The following is a 21,053-nucleotide window of genomic DNA, read 5'->3' as shown; positions in this document are numbered from 1 at the left end:
AGGTTGAGAGACAAACATCTGTCAGCAGCTCCCATTATCATTTGTTCATTCTTCCCTAGCAGACACACGCTACACTGCACTCAAGGTGTTGAAAACAGAGCAATCAGGTCTGAGAAAATCCTCAGCAGTTCCATCAGAGACCCTCACCTTCAATGTCAACATTATTTCTAATACTATAATTTCATACCCTTACATTAACTCACTAACAGCAACAACTCATTTGCTAAGCAGTATCCTTTTCTGATTTCCAAAGGGAGCTGAGGCATAGCAGAAGGCACATCCACTAAATAAAGAATGCTTAGAACCCTGGCGACACCGAATTCTAGTGGCCTAGCTGCCAGGAAGAGAGTTTAAACATGAGGCTCAATAATTTCAGAGGATGCCACTTACAGTTGAGATTGGCAATCCCTCCCCAGGTTGCATGTTGAACCCAAACCACATCTCAAGGCTGAAAACCAACAACCCACAAGCAAACCTCCTGCAGCCACTCAGAGAGAGAAAGCCAAAGCCCATGCTTGGCAGAGAGAGAACAAACTAGTTGGGACTTTACTATCATTATGAACAACCACCTGAAACCAAATTTTCTGTTTCTTATTTCATGGATCTGAATTTTTGCAGTATGTGCTAGAAACTCTCTGGGAGTTGTCAAAGGAGCAATTCCTACTAAGGCGAATCACCCAAAAAGGACAACTAAAATGAACAGGCAAGCAAAGCACAACAAATATTTAAATTATATAGATAAGCTAAAGAAATGGCACACATATTTATAATGAAACATCATGCAGCCATACTAAGAACATAGTAAGAAAAGACATTCTTAGACAAGTGGAAACATAGTCGGTTCTTCTATAATGCTTGTCCTGAAAACGTGGATCTGTTCCATCATGATCAACATATTAAGGAACAATCTGAGCATAACACAAATTTTTATTTTGTTCAGGAGAAACAACAGTGAACACAGAAAACTGCACCCAGCTGAACCAAGCTGCACAGGAACAAACAAAACACACACACACACACACCCCAAACATCCACCAACTACCATGTGAACTTATGTGCCACACCTATTCCCATCTCGTGTTATACCTGCCCGTCCAATTTCAACCCTCCATCCACCACTTCACAATAACTCACAAGTGTGAGTTCCAAAGCCCACTTGATTACAAGCAAACTTTTCAAGACAGTATTTACATACTCCTTAACCAATGAATATGTATAAAACTGTACAGCTGTTTCACTAGGTTCATTACATTTTTCAAAAAATATGTCACTGAGGAAGTTTTTGAGTGTTGTGCCCTTAACCCCATTTTCCCTGCAAGCTCTGTGGTTTTTATTGCGTGATTTTGCATAGCACAGCGATTTTTAGGAATGCATGTATTACAACATTATAGCAGAACTGTTGGTATATCCAACTGATAATTCAAAAAAGCAAATTGTATATTAGCATATATAGTGTAATCTCATTTTTGTCAAATGTATTTCGTGTCTGCAGGTATGTGAGTATATGAAAACACTTAAAAATGCTTAGAAAAAGGTCAGGAAAAACCTCCATAAAATAGTTAACAGCGGTATCTTTGAAGGCAAGAACACAAGTGACTCTCACTTTAAACTATATGTACATTTTTGATTGATTTAAATACAATGAATGGGTGTTACTTCTGCAGTTTAAAAAGTTCCCTTTAAAAACAAATCTATTCCAATACTAGAAGTGTTGAAAAGAATGATCATTACACAACCTAATTAAGTCATCCTCTGCTTAAAATCCTCAATATTTTTATACATATATATATATACACACACACACACACATATATATATATATATATATATACACACACATATATATATAAACACATATATATCCAAACTTCTTAGTATTTATGAAGGATCTGGCCCCTCCTATTTTCTCCAGCCTCATCTCTCACTTTCCATCCCCTCCTTTATATACTAAACTAAGATTTAGAATCTTCTGTATACAAGAACCGGGGATAAAGGGGAGAGGGTATAGCTCAGCAGCAGCGTGCACGTTTAGCACGCACAAGGTTCTGGATTCAATCCCCAGTACCTCCATTAAGATAAATAAACAAACAAACAAACAAACCTAATTACCTCCCCCCTCAAAAAAAGTTTTTTAATAAACTACTGTAAAAAAAATTATTAAAAAAAAAAAAGAAATGAGGATAAAGCAGTGAATACCTAAATACGGACTCCACTTTCACAGAGTCTTGAATTACGCAGAGGAGAGACTTCAAACAACAACAAAGCTGGACCTAAAATTTCTTAATTAGGTATTACAAAGGGAAACAGCCAGGCTCAGGGATCAGGAAAAGCTTCCCTGGAAAAGGGAAGTGATATTTAGGCTGAGTATTTAAGAGTATTGAGACTGACAAAAGGAAAGAACATTGCAGGCAGAGAGAACACGCAATAGCCAAGGGCCAGAAAGGAGCTTGGGCCCTTTAAGGAAAGCCAGTATGGCCACAAAACAACAAAGAGGGGAAGAGAGTAAACCTGCTCTAAAGTTAGAAGCAGCAAAGGCCAAATCTTGTAGGGCCCAGTAAACTATGTTAAGGATGGACCTGATTCTAAGAGCAAAGAGAAAACACTGACGACTTTTAAACAGGGAAGAAACATGATCAGAAATGTGTATCTGGAAGCTCATCTGGGTTACTGTTTAAAAAGAAAGACCTAGGAATAAATGTGGAGAGGCCATCAGGAACTTTCTTTCCATCGTCTGTGTATCACTGAAATAGTGCTAGCTTGGACTAGGATGGTAGTAGTAGAAATATATAAAAGTATAGTGAATTTAAATCATGTTTGTCGGGGGTGGGTATAGCTCAGTGATGGAGTGAATGCCTAGCATGCACAAGGTCCTGGGTTCAATCCCCAGCATGTCCATTAAAAATAAATAAATATATAAACCTAATTACCTCCCTCCCCAAAAATAAAAATAATAATTTAAAATTTTAAATACATAAATAAACCTAATTATTTCCCCTTCTCAAAAGAAAATTTTTTTTAAACTATGTTTAGAAGGTAGATTGAACAGCTTTTGGTATTGACTGGATATGGGGGTACAGAAAAGAAAGGGGTAAAAGATGACCTGAATCTCTAGCAAGAACACTGCTCACATCCTAGCCCCCAGCCATACTGAAGCACTCACAGTTCCCTAAGCCTTCACACCTCTTTCAAGCTTTCATGTCTCTCAGTGAAAATGCCCTTACATCATCCTTCAGCTGCAAAATGCCTCCTCATTCTAGCCTTCCCTAACCATGCCTTTTAGGTGCTCTAACTGTATGTTCCCACCGCCCCTCACACTTGCCTTTAACACAGCACTTGGCACACCTGCATTATAATATATAATATATAATGTTTCTGTCTTCCCCACATGACTGAGTGCTCCCTAAGGTTAAAGATGATTTTGGGTTGTTTTAATCTCTGTATCCCCAATGCCTAATTACTTAAATGCTTGTGAATAAATCCCCACTTCTCATCAACTGTATGTCCCTGTTCCAAGGAACAGAGAAAGCAAGCTGAGTTCTTGGGGCCTGCTGCGTGAAAGAAAACGATCTGGAAAGACGGTTTGGGCCTGAGAAAACAGGTGAAAAAGGCAGTGTGGTTTCCTGGCTGGATAAACAGAGCTATGAAACTGCAGGCTTCCTCCTGCTGGCTGCATAGAACTAAAAGCCCAAACTTAGAGATGTAAATTTAAAAGAAATTAAGGGAAGTAATTACCCAAGGACGATGTATAGGCTGAAAATATACAAACAGCTTCACCAACAGTTCAGAAAACAAATTACACTTCACTCTGTACACATCTGTAATTACTCGAAATTTTACTAAAATATATTCATATGTTATTTGTATAATTAAAAATAAAATAATTAATAAAATGTAATGGATCCAATGACAGTTCACATGCTGAAAATGCCTTCTCTGAGATGCACATAAAAATAAAAACACAAACTTACAAACACATTACTTAAAAATTAAGTAAAACACCTAATGGAAGACAGAGATCTATAAAAGATTATAACTTTATGAGGGATATTCCCTAAGCTTGAGGCCAAGGCCAAAGAAAGCCATAAAATGCTTTCTCAAGTTGTCACTGTTGCTTTCATTTTAAAGATAGACAATGGAGCTAATCCAACAGAACGACTTATCTCTTATTCAAATAGACTTCCAGTCTGGGGTGGTATCGTCCAAACCAGAAGAGGCAACAGTGAGGGAGTCTACCATAAAGGCAACCCCTCTGAAGCACCTTGATATACTGGGGCCCTACGCACGCCATGGTACATATGAAGTTGGTAGTTTCATTTATAAGTGATGACTGCTTTCAAAGTTATCCAGAAAACAGCTAAACATTAATGATACAGGAGGATAAATGGAAACTTTAAATTAAACCCCAAAGGACAAGTCCTCCTATCCCACCACCTTTGACTCATTCTTTGTAGACGACCATGCCTCCAGCTTCAAAGAGAAAACAGAAAACATCAAAAAGGCTCACCCTTATCTTCCTCCTACAACACCCACAAACTTACAGGCATCCCTAGTTTTCCATTCCTCCTTTCCCTCAAGCACAAGAAAGAGGGATTGCTCATCCTCTTTCAGACTAATCCCGTCACTTGTGCTCTGGATTGTATTCTTTTGTCATCCTCTGCAAGGACTTCTCCCTGCCATCCATCTCCTTTCTTAGATCTTCAACCTATTTATCATTATGCTTTTTTTTTTCCTTGAGTAGCTGAATCAACTCTCTCTCATCTATAAGAGGATGCCATCATCTCTGACCAAGATTATTATCTTCTGCTTCAGTAACCTGATCGCCTCTAAATATCTCCACATCAATGTCCTATAGAAATTCCAACATGGCCAAAACTAAACTCATCACCTTTCTCCTAAAACCAACTCCCCCTATATTCCCTATCTCAGGGAATGAACCATCATTCACCCAGTTTCTAAGCCAGAAACCTAAGTGTTACTTTTGATTCCCTCTTCTCCCTCAGCTCCCCATGTCCAATCAAGCCCTTTGGAGTCTACCTCAACGTATCTCATATCTGTTCACTTCTCCCCAACTCCAAAGCCATTTCCTGGTTCAGGTCCTTTTCACATCTCACTTGGATTACTATAGCACCCTCCTACTCTTCTCATTCATTTCTAGTCTTACTCTACTCCAAACTTTTCACAAAGCAGCCAGAGTCATATTTCTAAAAGGCGTATCTGACATTTCCCTATTTAAAGCATTCAGTAGCTCCCTGCTACCTCAGGATAAAGGTCAAATTACTTATTGCATGACTCTTCAAAGCCCGGTCCCAGCTCACCCCCCAAACCACTCCTCTATAAATTTTACTCTCAAGACACAATGAACCACAATTTGCAGTTTTCCAACTACTGTGCACTCTCCTTAGCTTCACAGCTCCCACACAGAATCCTAAAGCATCATATTGGTGACTATGAACTCAAGCAGCAAAAACTTATTATCCTATACTAAGTTAATCTTCATTTTAAAAATTACTTTTACTAAGTTCTACAGTGCCACACAGTGGTGAGAGAGGGAAGCTCAAAACAAATATAAGGGAAGTGTTAAGTGGAGGAGATGGACCAGAACTTCAGGAACCTGAAGTGATTTGCCTTCCCCAAGATTAACGGGAAGTGTCTGTCCCTCAGGGTTGCATGTACCAGGCACTCATGCTTACTCAGCTAGTCTTGCTCATTACATTACCCTCAGGAACTTACATCACTGGGGCTCAGGCTGCCCAGCCCATTCTCCTGCTCAGAATCCTTCCCAGACTCAGTGCCCTGGGAGGACCAGGGATGGGATGGATGAATCCAGATCTCCAGGCGAGTGGTGTCATCTCCAACATGCCGGAAAGTAGATTTCTTTCCCTTCCTCCATTGGTCAGGGCTCAGTTCCAATTCCTCATGTTGCTTCTTTTCCATTTGTTCTGCCTATACAACATACAAACGTGTAAGTTCAGGCTCTCCTGGGATTCAGCCAATAAAGACAAGTGCTCACTTCACCTGACTCTGTTGCTCAAATACCATAAAAAGTAAAGACTTTGCCATAGATCTCAAGTAGCAGAGCCTCATCTGCTTTGTCTCATAAGTTATTAATTCTGTAAACCAGATGCTGTGGAACATGTACACCCAAGGGCCCTGGAGAGCTCTCCTAAAGATGAGTTTGGTTCTGCTCAGGAGCTGACCGTCTCCCATCAGCACAGCCCGATGGGACCCCTTGAGGACATTATTAGTCACTCTCTTCAGGACACAGAGACACTAAGAGAAACACAGTTTCCTAGGAAAGAGTGATTCTGCCTGCACCCGCACTTACCTTCCGTTTGGTCTCTTCAAACAAGCTCATGAGACTCTCCTTGGCAGTCAGAATAGGGTTGCTGGCAGCTAAACTGCGCATATAGTAATAGACAGCATCAAGCTTCCTCCTCTGCAGAAAGAGGTCAGAGACACTGAGTCAACCAGTTCTCTTCCTGACTCCAGCCTGAGTCAGCTGACCCAGGAAACCCTCCTGTCCCTCCCAACTTGTGTCCCAGGCTGTGAGGAATTCCAACAAGAACATGAGAAAGCTACACACAGAAAAGCCACAGTGATTACACCAGAACACCTTCTTGCACAGCACTATGTCTTACGTGGAGGTAGAGGTACTCTTAAAGCCAAGTGCTCAGAAGGGGGAGAGAAGAATAAAGAACCTCATAAAATATGAAGGCCAGTTTGTTTTGGGGAAAGAAAATGTTCAACTTACCTACTAATTATTTATTATTTTAAAAATTATAAATAGCAATGGCAACATCATTGATTAAGCATAACTATGTGTGAGGCCAATGATTAGCACTTCATAGATATTATCTCTAAACCTAAGGAAACTGTCCCACAGGGATTATTATTCCTATTTTAAAGATAAGGAAATGGGAGCTTAAGAAGATTATTACATAACTTGTCCAATAAGGTCCTAAAGCCAAATCTCAGATAAACCAGTATTTGAACCTAGGTCTCTCTGGCTCCTAATTTCAAGTTTTCACTACAACATGCTGACTCTGCTGAGAAAAAGAAACAAATTATTATCCAATGTATTCAGCAAATAAATACTTCAAGTCCATTTTACAACCAATTAATAGGAAAAAGAAGAAAAAGAAAGGGAGAGAGGCAGAAGAAGGAAAAACACTGAAATAAAGGGGGAAAGAACATCAAAGAGCCTTTCTATCTTCCAATCATATACCTCTTTACCTAATTTTCTCTGTCTCAAAAATGCAACCAGACTACTAGCTTCTCTCTCTCTCCAGAGAATCTACTCACTCTTCAAAACTTCCATCTTGCATTTATCTAGCATGGTTAAAGGTGCACATTCTAAGGTCACCTGTCTGAGTTGGAATTTGGTCCTGCCATTTATTAGGTATAATCCTAAGCAAGTCAACCTAGAAAGGTTTCCTTCTGTAAAATGAAGATATCCACACACACGTATGGCTCCTAAAAAGATTAGAATTCATATAATGCATACAATTCAAAAGAATATCTGGTACACAGTTACATCAGTTAGATGGGAGCTATCTTTAATATTATTTCAATCCGTACTAATCTCTGCCTACTCCACTCAATTGATTTTACACTGTATTTTATTAATTCTACAGTGACTTTTTCATATTTTAACATCTCTGAAATTGAGATACCACCTACAGTCAACATCTATCATTATGTCTTATTTTAAATTACATTTTTTCTCAGTGGTAGAGAAAATAATGGTGTGTCTAACAATCAACTGCATCATATCTCATCAAGTCTAATTTGTTATCATTGTCTACACACCTCACTTGTCTTCTGAACGGAGTTTTTTTTCAGGACAAAATCATGTCACACACTTATTGCTGATGGCACCCAGCAAAGCACTGTGCACAAGCATATTCTCAGTAAGTACTAGAGATTCACTGAATGACTGATTGGAGGTTACAGAAAAGCTGAGAAAGTGTTTTTACAAGACAATTAGGTTAAGAGGGAGACAGAAAAAAGAGGGACAGAGGAAAAGGACTAGAAACTAGTACTGATTTAGGTCAGAGGTCCATGAAAGAAACATATGACGATCTAATTAGAGTGGCAAAAAGCCACTGAGGGAATTTAGTAAAGTTGCAAGACACAAGATCAACACTTAAAAATCAATTGTATTCCTACACATTAATAATGAACAATCTGAAAAACAAATTTAGAAAACAACTCCATTCATAATACCATCAAAAAGAATAACATACTTAGAGATAAATTTAACCAAGGAAATGCAGAACTTAATACACTGGGACTACAAAACCTTTTAAAGGCCTGAATAAATGGAAAACAACCAGTGTTTATGGAGTAGAAGACGTAGTAAACATGTAAACATGTAAATACTCCCCAAAGCAATCCAAGATTCTGTGCAACCCTTATCAAAATTACAATGACTGTTTTGGCAGAAATGAAAAAGTCAATCCTAAAATCCACATGGAATTGCAAAGAACTCCAGATAGCCAAAACAATCTTGAAAAAGAATAACAAAATTGGAAGACTCACATATCCCAATCTAAAAACTTACCACAAAGCTACAGTAATTAAAACAATATGGTACTGGCACAAGAATAAACATATGGATCAATGGGAGAGAATTGAGAGTCCAGAAACAAACCTATCACTCATCAATGACTTTCAACAAGGGTGCCAACACTATTTAATGGGGAAAGAATAGTCTCTTCAACAAACGATGTGCAAAGAATTGGATATCCGCATGCAAAAAATGAAGCCGGACCCTTACTTCACACCATATACAAAAATTAACCAAAACTGGATCAAAGACCTAAATATAAGAGCAAAAACTATAAAGACTCTTAGAAGAAAACATAGGGATAGACCTTAACTTTGAATTTGGTTTCATAACTATGACATCAAAGCACAAACAACAAAAAAGACAGATAAATTGGACTTCATCAAAACTAAAAACTTTTGTGCATCAAAGGGTACTATTAAGAGAGTGAAAAGACAACCCATAGAATGGAAGAAAACTATCTGCACATTCATTTATCTGAGAAGGGTCATAATATATAAAGAACTCCTACATTTCAACAACAAAGGCAACCCAATTTAAAAATATGCAAAGGATCTAGACAAACATTTCTCCAAAGAATATATGCAGATGGCAAATAAGCTCATGAAAAGACCACTACTCATTAAGGAAATGCAAGGCAGAACCGCAATGCCAAACCATTTTCACAGCAATTGAGTTGGTTACTATTAAAAAATAGTAATAATAACAGAAAATAGTGTGAGTGTTAGTAAGGATGTTGAGAAACTGGAACCCTTGTGCACTATTGGTGGGAACATAAAATGGTGCAGCTTCCAACATGGTGGGTCTTCAAAATCTGAAAATAGAATTACCCCATGATGCAATTCTGAGTACATTCACTTCTGAGTACATATGAAAAGAATTGAAAGCAGGGTCGTGAAAAGGTATTTGTACACTCATATTCACAGTAGTATTATTCACAATGGCCAAAAGGTGTAAGTGACCATCGAGAAGTGAATGGATAAACAAAATGTGATGTATACATACAACTGAGTATTATTCAGCCTTAAGAAAGAAACTGAAACAAGTTGTAACATGGATGAACCTAATTATAACAAGCATATAATGCTAAGTGAAATAGTCACAAAAAGACAAATACTTTTTAATTCCATTTATATTAGGTAACTAGAGTAGACAAATTCATACAGACAAAAAGTAGAAGTTGCTTGCCAGTGGCTAGAGGGAGGGGAGAAAGGGGAGAAGTTGTTTAATGGGTAAAGAGTTTCAGTTTTGCAAGATGAAGAGAGTTCTGGAGACTGGTTGCACAACAATGTGAATGTACTCAACACTACAGAATAGTACTCTTAAAAATGGGTAAGATAGTAAATTTCATTTTCTGTGTATTTTACAATTAATTTTTTTCCTTTAATTTAAAAATAATTTTTTTAAAATGTGCAAAGGACTTGCTTGAATAGATATTTTTCCAAAAGGCCAAAAAGGCACATCAAAAGATGCTTAATATCATTAGTCATTAGGGAAATGCAAATCAAAACCACAATGAGATACCACTTCACACTCACTAGATCTATAGATATCAACAGACCGATTCTACAGTTTATATGGGAAAGTAAAATACCCAGAATAGCCTACACAATATTGAAGGAGAACAAAGTTGGAAGACTGAAACTACCCAACTTCAAGATTTGCTATAAAGCTACAATACTCAAGACAGTGTGCTTCTGGCCAAAGGACAGACAAATAAATCAGTGGAACAGAAAGACAGTCGAGAAACAGACCCAAATATAGTCATCTATGCAGAGCCTTGACAAAGAAGCAAAGGCAATTCAATGGGAAAAAGACAACAAATGGTGCTGAAAACAACTTGGATATCCACATGAAAAACAATGAACCTAAATATATAGACCTTACATCTTTTACAAAAATTAACTCAAATGGACTGTAGACTTAAAGGGAAAATGGAAAACTCTACAACTCCTAGAAGATGACATAAGAGAAATCTAGGTAACCTGAATTTAGCAATGATTTCTTAAATTCAACACCAAAAACAAAATCCATAAAAGAAAAAGGTAAGCTAGATTTCATTAAAATTAAAAACATGTTCTGCGAAAGACACTGCTAAGAAAATGAAAAGCCACAGACTGAGGTAAAACATTCATAAAACACATATTTGATAAAGGACTGGTATCCAAAACATACAATGAACTCTTAAGACTCAACAATAAGAAAATAACCTAGTTTTAAAATGGGCAAGAGTCCTAAACAGACACTTCACCAAAGAAGATACATAGATGGCAAATAAGCATATGAAAAGATGCTCCACATCATAAGTCATTCGGAAATTGCTAATTAAAACAAGATACCACTACCACACCTATTAGAATGAGCAAAATCTAGAGCACTGACAAAACAAATGCTGACAAGGATGCAGAGCAAAAAGAACTCTCATCCAAGCCTGGTAGGAATGTAAAATGGTATAGCTACTTTGGAAGATAGTTTGGCAGTTTCTTCCAAAACTATATATACACACACTTCTAGGTATTTACCCAAATGAGTCAAAAACTTCTGTCCACAGAAGTACACATAAACGTGCATGTAACATTTATAGAATTTTTATAAATAATAGTAAAAAGCTGGCAACAACCAAGATGGCCTTCAGTAGGGGAATGGATAAACAAACTGTGGTTTATCCATACAATGGAATACTACTCAACAATAAAAAGAAAAGAGCCATTAAGCCAGAAAGCCCTAAATGCTAAGTGAAAGAAGCCAATGGGAAAAGGCTACATACTGTTTGCTTCCAACTATACGACATGCTGGAAAAGGCAAAGAGAATAAGACAGAGGTAAAAAGCAGAGAGAGATTCAACAGATTCTAAAAGAAAGTGTATCTGTAAACAACATTACTTAATCAACAATTTCATTCCATAATTATTAGGAATTTATCTGAACATTTTGTGGAATAAAAATATTAATTCAAACACCGTTTATTTGGGCAATGAATTTGACAGCATTAAGAAAACTCTCCTTACTAATGAGCACGTTAGCTGCTTCTTATACTGAAACCTCTGGTACCTACCATTGGGCCCCTTGAAGTCAGCTTCCTTACGAGGGGCTCCATCAGCTCAATCTCACCATTAGAGCCACACTGAGAGGAGTTTAGTAAGATCTAGAGAGGTACAATTTGTCATTTATTGTGTTTCTGCTGAGAAGACTCCTTGGGTAAAAAGATTAGAAGAATAAGAAGATGATCTGGGGAAAGGAAGAAAGGATGTACTTAGGGTTAATTGAGGACTTTAACGGGGAGAAGTAAAGGAAGCCTTATTTTCCTTCCAGAAATCAGTAACAACCTAGCTCAATGGGATAGGGAAGGGAAGCAAGGCAAGATTCAGAGCAGAAGCCTTAGTCAAAAAGAAAGAGCAATGTCTGGCTGGAGCATGAGCATCTGCTAGGAACTTAAGTGCAGTGAAAGCAAATGAAGTACAGATTCAACTGAAGTGAGGGATCCCTGACAACTTATCTCTGAACATAACCCTAACAAAAGGGAGTTTGAGGATGGCAGACCAAAGGGGATATACTTTGGGTTATAGTATTCAGATGAAATCTAACTCCAGGAGCTGATGCTATCGAAATCCCTATTTCTCACACACTGCCTGCAAAATACTTCCCTGTCCAAGATTTCTTACCGTATACACCGCCAGCAGAGCCAACTGGTTATAGGGGCGCCCATTCTTGGGAGCAATGTGCTGGGCCTTCAGGTACCAACTACAATAGAAAACAGTAAAAAAAAAAACAACAACAAAAAGTTCTGTATCAACACTTTCCCAATTCATCACCTGATAGCCCTTACTACTTAAGCTGGAGTGTTAGACATAACCCTGGAGTAGTAAAGCATGACTACAGAGACCAATAGGAGCACCTGTAAAACAGCCATACAGGAGGCTGCTCAGGTGGCCCACTGCTCTTAATAGGGCTTATTTTAAAGCCACACAGGGAAGAGAAGCAATGAACAAGAGGAAATAGTACCTGCGTGCTTTCCCATAGTTTGCTGTGTCATTGGCTTGTTCCCGATACCTGGCGATATCTCCTTGGCAAATCATACATCGCTGGGCACTGATCAAGGCATATTTTACCTTCAGGAAAAACGATCAGTTAGTAGCATATACCCAAGAAATTCTAACTTCAACCCCAAAGGACAGGCATGGGGTCAAAATAACAGAGCAGCATTAATAAGGCACCAGTAGTCCTCAACAAACTGAAAAGTTTTCAGTCTAACCTTGACTAGCCAAAAAAAAAAGAAAAAAACCAACAACGTGATGCAAAATTCCCTGAGAAAGAGTGGCAGGAGAGGAGGTCATTCTTATTTCAGGTCCCAGTCAAATGGAAGAAAACATGCTGACTTTCTATGTAACAGTTGTGTGATCTCAGCTAAACCTTGGGGACTCAGTTTCCTCATTGGAATACAAAAATACCTATTTCACAGAGTAACTGGAGGGTATAAGTGTAGAAAGACTTTACAAATTATAAAGGGATATACAAACACTAAATCAATTATTTACTCTGTTCTTTTCCTGCCATCACTATAGTATTTCTCCTCAAACTGTTAATACCACTGAATTGTGTTACTGCATTACATCCATTCCCTTTGCAAGACAATAATTCCCTAAATAAGTTACCCTTTACCAAACTCCTCCAACGTGCTAAGACTGGGTAATACTACATATACGCTTTCTCACTGATGGGCTTGGCGTTTGTCACTCAATGAGAAAATAACAGAGTAAACCCTTAACAATCGCAAGACATGTGCCCAACCAAAAAACCTTCTGAAGGAACATCATTTTACAACATGTAATTCCACTCTGCACACACACAAGAAATTACCATGCCACTGAATAAAGGAGAAGTAGATACTGACCCCTTGGGAAGACTCATTTACTAGCTAAGTAACTAGCTACTGCAACTCAGCCTCCAAACGCAAAACTGTGTGCCTCAAAAGTGTGCCTCAGCAAAGTTGTGTATCACATGTCACACACCTTCAGAGTCCTGACTATTCCACACATCCTCTCTATGAAAGAACACCAAGAATCGTTGGTGTTTAACTGATAAAGCACCAAGAAAACTGGTATGTTTCCATACTACAGCCACTCTGCCACCTCAATGAGGGAAACCAAAAAAAAAAAAAAAAAAAAAAATTCCACCAAAGGATCTCCATGCCCTCTGAACAAAGTCCTAGCTGATCTAGCTTCTGCTCACCTCCCTAGGACCGCTTCCCTTCACTGTGCCTCAGTCAGATGACTTTTCTTAGCTCCCCTAACACATCATGCTTCTCCCACTCTGGGTCCTTCACATATACTCTTCCCTTTCCCAAGAACGTTGTAGTTCTCACATCTTCATGTACACCTTCACCTGGCTAACGTCTCAGGTCTTCAGCCTCAGCTTAACTGTGAATTCCTCAGGCCTCTATGATCCTCTGAGCCCCTTTACCGTATACCCCACAACATCCTTTGCAGAAGTCACTGTGTCTGCAATTACTAATCCAACATTTGTACTCATCCCTAATCAAGCTCTAAACTCTGAGAGCTGGGACCACAGCTTTCCTGTTCCACATTGAATTACGTGTGCCTGGAATGGCACCTTGTGTGTAGGAGGGACTCAGCAGACACTTGTTGATCAGTAATAGAGCCTGTGCATAGCAAATCATCAGAAGGAGCAGAAAGGCAAGAGGAAACCTCTGCTACACAAATTATACTTCTTTCTCTAGTGAATCTTTAACCTCCTCCTCTCCCCTGGCCCTTTCCTCTCAACATATAAACACGCTAAAGCTTAAAAACAAACTTCTCTTGAAACTATGTCTTTCAACTACTATCTTCCCTTCTTGCCTTCACAGCCAAGATTCTTAAGAGAAAAGCCTAAACTACCCTCTCATTTTATCTGCTGCCCCACTTCTCATTCACTACAATCTGGTTTCCATCCTCTCCAATTAAAATAACTCATGATGAGGTCATCCAATCCAATGGACACCTTTTAGTAATCTTAACATTTGATGATTTCTTGGCACTTGACAATTTTACCTGCCACCACCTTGAAATGTGACCCCCTGCTCTCTGGCTATCTTTCCCAGTTTCCCAACTTCTGCTTCAACTCATGTATCACTCATACATTGATGACTTCTGAATCTATTTATCACCAAGCCCAGCTCCTTTTCTTGTGCTCCAGACAGACCAGAACATTCATTTGTTCATTTTTGAGCTCCTCCATCTAAGCTTATCCCAAACTGAACTAACCTCTTCCTTCCCAGCCACGTTCCTAGGCCACAAAATGGGAGATGATCTAGACTCCTCATGCCTCCAACCTCATCATTCACACCCAACGAGGCAGCAATTTCAATTCTACTTCCCTTCTATCTTTCCAGTCTGTCTTCTCTTCTCCACCTCCACTACCTCCACCTTAGTTCAGGCCCATGCCTGATTATCCTACCTCCACTCTTGCCCAAACTCATTCATTTGCCAGAGTGACTGGTTCTAAGAACAAATCTATGCTATGCATTTGTTGAAAATCAATCAATGGCTCTTTAATGCTTTCAGAAAAAAGTCCAAACTCTCCAACAAGGCATAGAAGTTTACAATCTATCCCCTCCCACTTCATTCCATTTACCTCCTACAACAGCCCAATCCACACTGCAGACATCAAGACACCAAACTTCTTATACTTTCCCAACAAGGTGTGGTTCTCTCACTGTGCCCTGCATTGAAACTGCCCACTCCACTCCTAGTCATGTTTCAAAACTCAACCTGACAGTCTCTGAGAAACTTTCCTTGACCCTCCTCAGTCTAAATCAGATCTGATTCCTTCTATGCCCCTCCAACACTCTATACATGCCATTACCATAGTACTTATGACATTACAATTGTTGGCTTAATTGGTCTATTCCCCCACTAGACTGAATCTTTCATTCTTGTATCCTCAACACCCAGCACAGTGCCTAGCACATAACTAACACTAAATGCTTACTAAATGGATAAATAAATTTAAGATAAAGAAGCTGGCTTACTGTCTTTCGTAGTGGCTTGCTGCGAATGGCAAGACCGTCCATGTAGTCCTCCAGTTTGAACTTGTAAGTAACCTGCAGCTTCTGAAGCAAACTATCAAAGAAGTCACTACCCTATAGAGAGAAAAAATAAGAATCAGCCGAATCAGCCTGTTCTGACCCAATCTACCCAGAAATTAGGACAAGTGACCCTTTCAAAGTTCTGCTAATGCTCAGTGGTCTGACGACAGGGAGGCATATACAGTATTTGGTGGCCACCACCTAAGCACAAGTCAAACTGATAGCATAAGCCTCTCCATAGTTTTAAAGTCATAAACGAACAAATGAACACGGCGCGCGCGCACGCTCTGGCTAAGACATTCAGAAAGATTCCAAGCTCAAAACTCCAACTCTCAGTAAGTTATGATCTCAAGGAAGTAAAAGGGATAGGGTAGGCCTAAATCCAAGAAAAGAGCATACAGTTTATTGTCAATGTTCTGTTATAAAACAGTATTTCAGGTGGTAAAAATCCATCACAACTAAAGGGTGCTGAAGCCTTTATCCTGAGGACATAAAGATGATGGTTTACCTCATCCAAGAGCTCCAAAAGTCTGCTCCGAATCTGTTCTGGGTTCTCAACATTCGGATCCTTGAGAAGCTGCCTGAACTTCTCAATCACCTGATAGAAAGCATTCTTCCACAGGATCTGATCCACATTCTGATTATCAGAGAACTCAATATCTAATAGAATACAGCGCTCATACAGCTGCAGCAGTTCAGCTCTGGAATAAAATACATGCAACTTCTAGCTCCAGATACACTACAGGAGAGGCTAGACCCAAGACTTGAGGTTCCTACAAATTAAAAGTCTTCCTTGGCAGGAAATCTAAAATGCCACCAGGTGTAGTACTCCCTAGTTTCCATTCTGCATAGCAGAATGTCATTCTAAAGACAGTTGTGTCTAGGAGAGTAGTTTTTTCCCGTATGCCTCCACCTAAATTTAACAGCCAAAGTAAAATCTTCACCACAAGTTACATGTTGTTCATTTCTTGGCACTTTGAAAAGTCTTTCCTTTTCCATATCCAGATTCCATGCTCTCTTAAAGACTTTTTTTTTTCTTAAAGAAAAAGTGAGAGCCATAATCATTTCTAGGACTAGAAATAAAATTTTCTATTCTGTTCTTTTTCCAACTCCCCCTCCCTTACAAAAAAAAAAAATGTGAAAGGGAGATAACACCCAGGAGCTTGCCTAACAGGTTTCTACCTTCCTCAGCCATGGGAGCCTGTACACCTCCAGCTTATCCCCATTTCCCTCTAGCCAGGATGGGACACACCATACCTGAGCTGAGCCATCTTCTCCAGGCCCTCAGGACTGATGCGGTCCCTAGAGAGCAGGTTGCTGAGCTGCAGTTCCTGGTTGTCAGCCACCCGGAGCAGCCTATGTAGTTCCTGTTGCTGCATGTTCCTCATGTGCTGCTCCATCTCCTCAGGACTCATGGTGCTGGCAGGGTGAGGACTGCAAACATACTGTCCTGATGGAGTCGGGTAGCCTGGGTAGTAAGGCGCTGGGTACACACCATTTGTAGGGCCCACCGGGTACTGCAGAGGGCTATAGCCTGTGTAAGGATACTGGGAGGCAGGGCCTGGTGTCCGGGGGTAATAATAGGGGTTGTCAGAGTTTTGAAATTTATAATAAGATGCTTGGGCCTGGCGTGAGTCACCCCAAGAGGTAGGGCTGACTTCATCATCAGTGTCTAAAAAATGTAGCTGGGGTGTCTGGCTCTTTAGAGCAGGTTTCTGATCAGGATTGTTTGGGTCCCACAATCGTCGAGTAGTGCCTCCTCGGCCCCAATTCCGAGATCCCTTACTACCAGATCCAAATAAAAGCCGAGGTCCCAGAGGTGTAGATTCAGGAGAACCAGCTGAATTGACAGACAGGGTGGTATGCGCAGGCAAAATCAGAATGCCACGGCCACGACCCCGAAGTTCTTGTCTTAGGTTTTTGGACTCCTGAGTCTCAGAGCCTTTGCCCCCACTGCTCGAGCCTTTGTCTGGCTTTATCCTATCCACATCCTCCCTGGCTGACCTCACCACGGGGGAATCTTTGTTCATGGTTTCTGCATCAAAAGTAACACGAAGGGTGCCTCGATTTTCTTTGCCATTGCTTTTCTGCTCTCCTTCTCCACGGCCAGACCAGCTTCTATCTAAATGTTTCTTCCTCTCTGTGCTCCTCCGGGGTCCATCAGGCTCATCAGTTCTGTCCTCATCTAAGGAGTCAGTTGAGGACATAGATACCTGCTTCTTCAGTCGTGGCCTCTCCTTGGTCCGATCCTGGCGGCGGCGGCGACATCCATTATCAGTCAGGCCAGCCCCCTCGGCACTGTTGTTGCTCCCAGCTGAGCTGGTACTGCAAGTGCGGTAGCGGTTCCTCCGTTTGTCTGAGCGGGAGTAGCGCTTTGCAGAACCCGGCTTCCCCTGAGCAGGGTCATCGTTCACCTTCTTCACGCCCTCCCCTTTTTCAATCCTCTTCCCTTTTTCTCCTTTTGTGACCCTCACTCTGTCACCACTTAGACTCTTTTCTGCCTCCTCTTTGTCTGGTTTATTCACAGCCTCCTCTTTCACATTTCCCCTATACTCATTCTCCTCTACTCTCAGTTGTTCCACCTGGTTGACAATTTCTTCCTCATCCACCCGGCTAGTCGGTTCTTTGGTAACAGTCTGCAAACGCCTTCCAGGCTGATAGATCTGCATGTCAGGCTTCTTCATCCTCTTGATAATTCTTAGACTTCGATCCTCTTGTCCAACAGTCCTAGGAAAGGACTCCTGTGCCCGAGTGTTTTCTGGGTCTACAGGACCATTTTGCTGCTGGTTGTCCTTGCAGACATCTTTAATGACCTGTGTACCATTTCCAACAGCCAAAGAATCTCTGTCATTAACAATTTCATCCTTAAATTCGTCACTCCCAGAGGGTTCCTTGATTTTAGGTCTGTTCCTTAGTCGGGAAAGACCAGGCTTATAGATTTCCAGATCTGGGCGCCTGTTATCTTTACGCTGTCTGGGCTCCTTCATGTTTTCTGTGATGTTGGAGAGAGTATTGGGGAGGAAAAGGTAGAAGAAAAGGATAAAGGACGAGGGAAGGAAAAAAATTGTCATTCTGGTTAAGTAACAGAAAAGTCAAGCAAGAATTACACATTGAAATATTAATATTGGTGGACAAAGAAGGAAATTTCCACAGAAGCAGAAGCTCTACTAGGTTTACAATATTTGTTCAGCAACTGGCAAAGCTAAGAAGTTAACTGTGTTGGAACTACCTACAGCTAAGTTAGGGAAACAGAATAAAAAACCTTACTCTCTCGTGTTATCTAAGTCATATTTGGATCCTCAAGACCCCAAACTACCTCATCAGCATCAGAATAAAAGATCTCTAACCAGTTCAGCACCGGACTGTTCTCTGCTGTAGAGCTCTTGGATCCATCTTAGCCTTTTCTTCTTCTGCCTCTAACAAATCCCCCAAGTGGCTAAGTCCTTTTAGCATACCAATGGGGGGAGGGAGGAGAAAAAGGAGTATGCATAAAAATCCACACTTCTGTACATCTCTGGAGAAAAATTTGCAACTCCAGTCACTGAACTTGGCCAGGACAATCCTCTTCTTTAGGATATCAATTACCCAATCACATACCCACTTTTGAGGCAAACAGGAAGCAGTTCCTTTCACATTCAACTCCACTCATGGTCACCAACTCTCTTAACAGCAGCCAGCAGGGTCATTCCAAGGAAATACTGCTCAGACTATCATCATTAGAATACTGAGACTAACTGCTATAATGATGGAATATGAGAAGGAAAAAGTTCCATAAGGTAGCTTTCCCTGAAGGATGATGGAAGTATTGTGACATGCTCTCAAAATACCAAGGACTGAGGCACTCAAGAACAAGAGTGCAGAACTTTAGTAACAACTCTCTAGGCTCCAGGAACTTACCTAATGACAGATAAGCAAGTATCTTTTTTTTGTATCTGTTACCTTTATTTATTAAGGGGAAAGGCTACTGTAGCCACTAGACTGTTCAGTGGGGAAACAACAGGAGTTAGTGAGATTACAGAGTACTCAAAAACAGAATACTACAGAAAATTCCAGTATTGTTTTATAAACACCAATGCAAACAAGCACATAACAGGGATCACAGGCTCCAGAATTTATACCCATGGGCGTAACAAAACAAAAAGGGGGGAAAAAACCTCTGAAGATTAAGATACTGCTTTAGTTTTTTCAGAAGTTTAAAAGACTGCTTCATCCAATATGAATAAAGGTAAAGCAGTTTAACTCTATAAGAGCTTCACCCTCAGCAGGCTTTGTGACCCAGGTGAGGGGGAAGGGGGGAAAGCCACTACCACTTTCCAGAGCAGAGGGAGAAAACCTGAATAATCCAATTCAGATGACCAACGAAAACCAATTTCACAGACTTCGGCCACAAGCCTGCAGAAGCATAACTATCATTCTACACAACTCCACTACACACGCCTAACCAAGGAGAGGTGAGACACTAGAATCTTCTTCGGAGCTTTCCTAGTGTGTCTGGAGACTTTAACTTGCAAGTTGAATATTCTCTCCGATAAAAACTGCTCCCACACATGCCAAGGCCAAACCAGAATAGAGTCGGCTCTCGGAGGTCCTGGATCCCTCGGGTGGCGCAGCCTTCAAAAGCCTGCCTTGTGGGGAAAAAGTTCAGCAAGGAAGTCCCAAGATGTTAAACCTTTCTCCTCCATGTCCCCAGCTCTTTCTCCCCAACGCTGAAGAGACGATGGGGCAGGCCTGCGGAAGATGCCTCTGGGAACCATACACCGCGGGGGGCCTCCACCAGACCCCGGCGCCCACTCCTCTCCGCGTCTCCTCACGGCTGGGACTCCACGGGCTGGCGTGAGAGGGCTGGGGCAACGGGGAACAGTCACCTTCGCCGAGAGAAAGGGGGCGGAGGCAGGAACTCGAGCTGGGCTCTCCCGGAGGGGTCCGAGCTGGCTGAGCCCGACCCCACACCGGCTCTCGGGCTGGTAGGGCGAGGAGGGACCGCCCTCGGCCCCCGCCCCCACTGTTGGGGGAAGGGGCGGGGGCTCAGCAGAGCTGCGAACTGAGCGGGGAGGAGGCAAAGGAGGAGAGGGAGGCGGGGCGGGCAGGCCCAGCCCAGGAGCTGGGCGGCGCGACTCACCTCTGCTCCCGGCCTGCGGAGTCAGAGTGGCCAGGATCCCTCGCAGCTCCGACGCGGAGATCCGGACACGCTCCAACCCCTCCGCCATCTTCGCGGCTGCTGCTACAGCTGCAGCTACTCCGCCAGCGCCGCGCGCAGCCAGGAAACCACGACGGACGGGCGGCGCGCGCGCTCACCCACCTCCCACCCTTTTCCCCGCCCCTCCCACTCTCCTCCCCAAACGACGGTGGCCGCACTGGGAGGAAAAGTGCCGTTCGAACGCACGTTCGGTCGCTCCCGCGG

General features: G+C 41.3%; 1 protein-coding gene across 3 annotated transcripts in view; it reads right to left on the bottom strand.

The window, feature by feature from the left end:
- Positions 1–20,950, bottom strand: part of SMG6 (SMG6 nonsense mediated mRNA decay factor) — a 191,540-nt gene extending 170,590 nt beyond the window's left edge. Inside the window, exons 1-8 of one of the 3 annotated variants that reach the window (XM_064495819.1) lie at positions 20,772–20,950; positions 16,910–18,644; positions 16,161–16,353; positions 15,596–15,706; positions 12,571–12,677; positions 12,231–12,309; positions 6,326–6,436; positions 5,731–5,943 (exon numbers count right to left, since the gene is read on the bottom strand). In XM_064495819.1, coding sequence (XP_064351889.1) covers positions 5,731–5,943; positions 6,326–6,436; positions 12,231–12,309; positions 12,571–12,677; positions 15,596–15,706; positions 16,161–16,353; positions 16,910–18,644; positions 20,772–20,859 — 2,637 coding nt within the window. In that variant the 5' untranslated portion in view covers positions 20,860–20,950. The remainder of the gene's footprint in view (positions 1–5,730; positions 5,944–6,325; positions 6,437–12,230; positions 12,310–12,570; positions 12,678–15,595; positions 15,707–16,160; positions 16,354–16,909; positions 18,645–20,771) is intronic. The other 2 variants (XM_031468542.2, XM_031468539.2) reach the window with 2 other exon arrangements.
- Between the last annotated feature and the right edge of the window lie 103 nt (positions 20,951–21,053).

Source organism: Camelus dromedarius, chromosome 16 (genome assembly GCF_036321535.1).
Source record: "Camelus dromedarius isolate mCamDro1 chromosome 16, mCamDro1.pat, whole genome shotgun sequence".
NCBI classification, from domain to species: domain Eukaryota; kingdom Metazoa; phylum Chordata; class Mammalia; order Artiodactyla; family Camelidae; genus Camelus; species Camelus dromedarius.
This window is presented reverse-complemented; position numbering and strand designations above follow the sequence as displayed.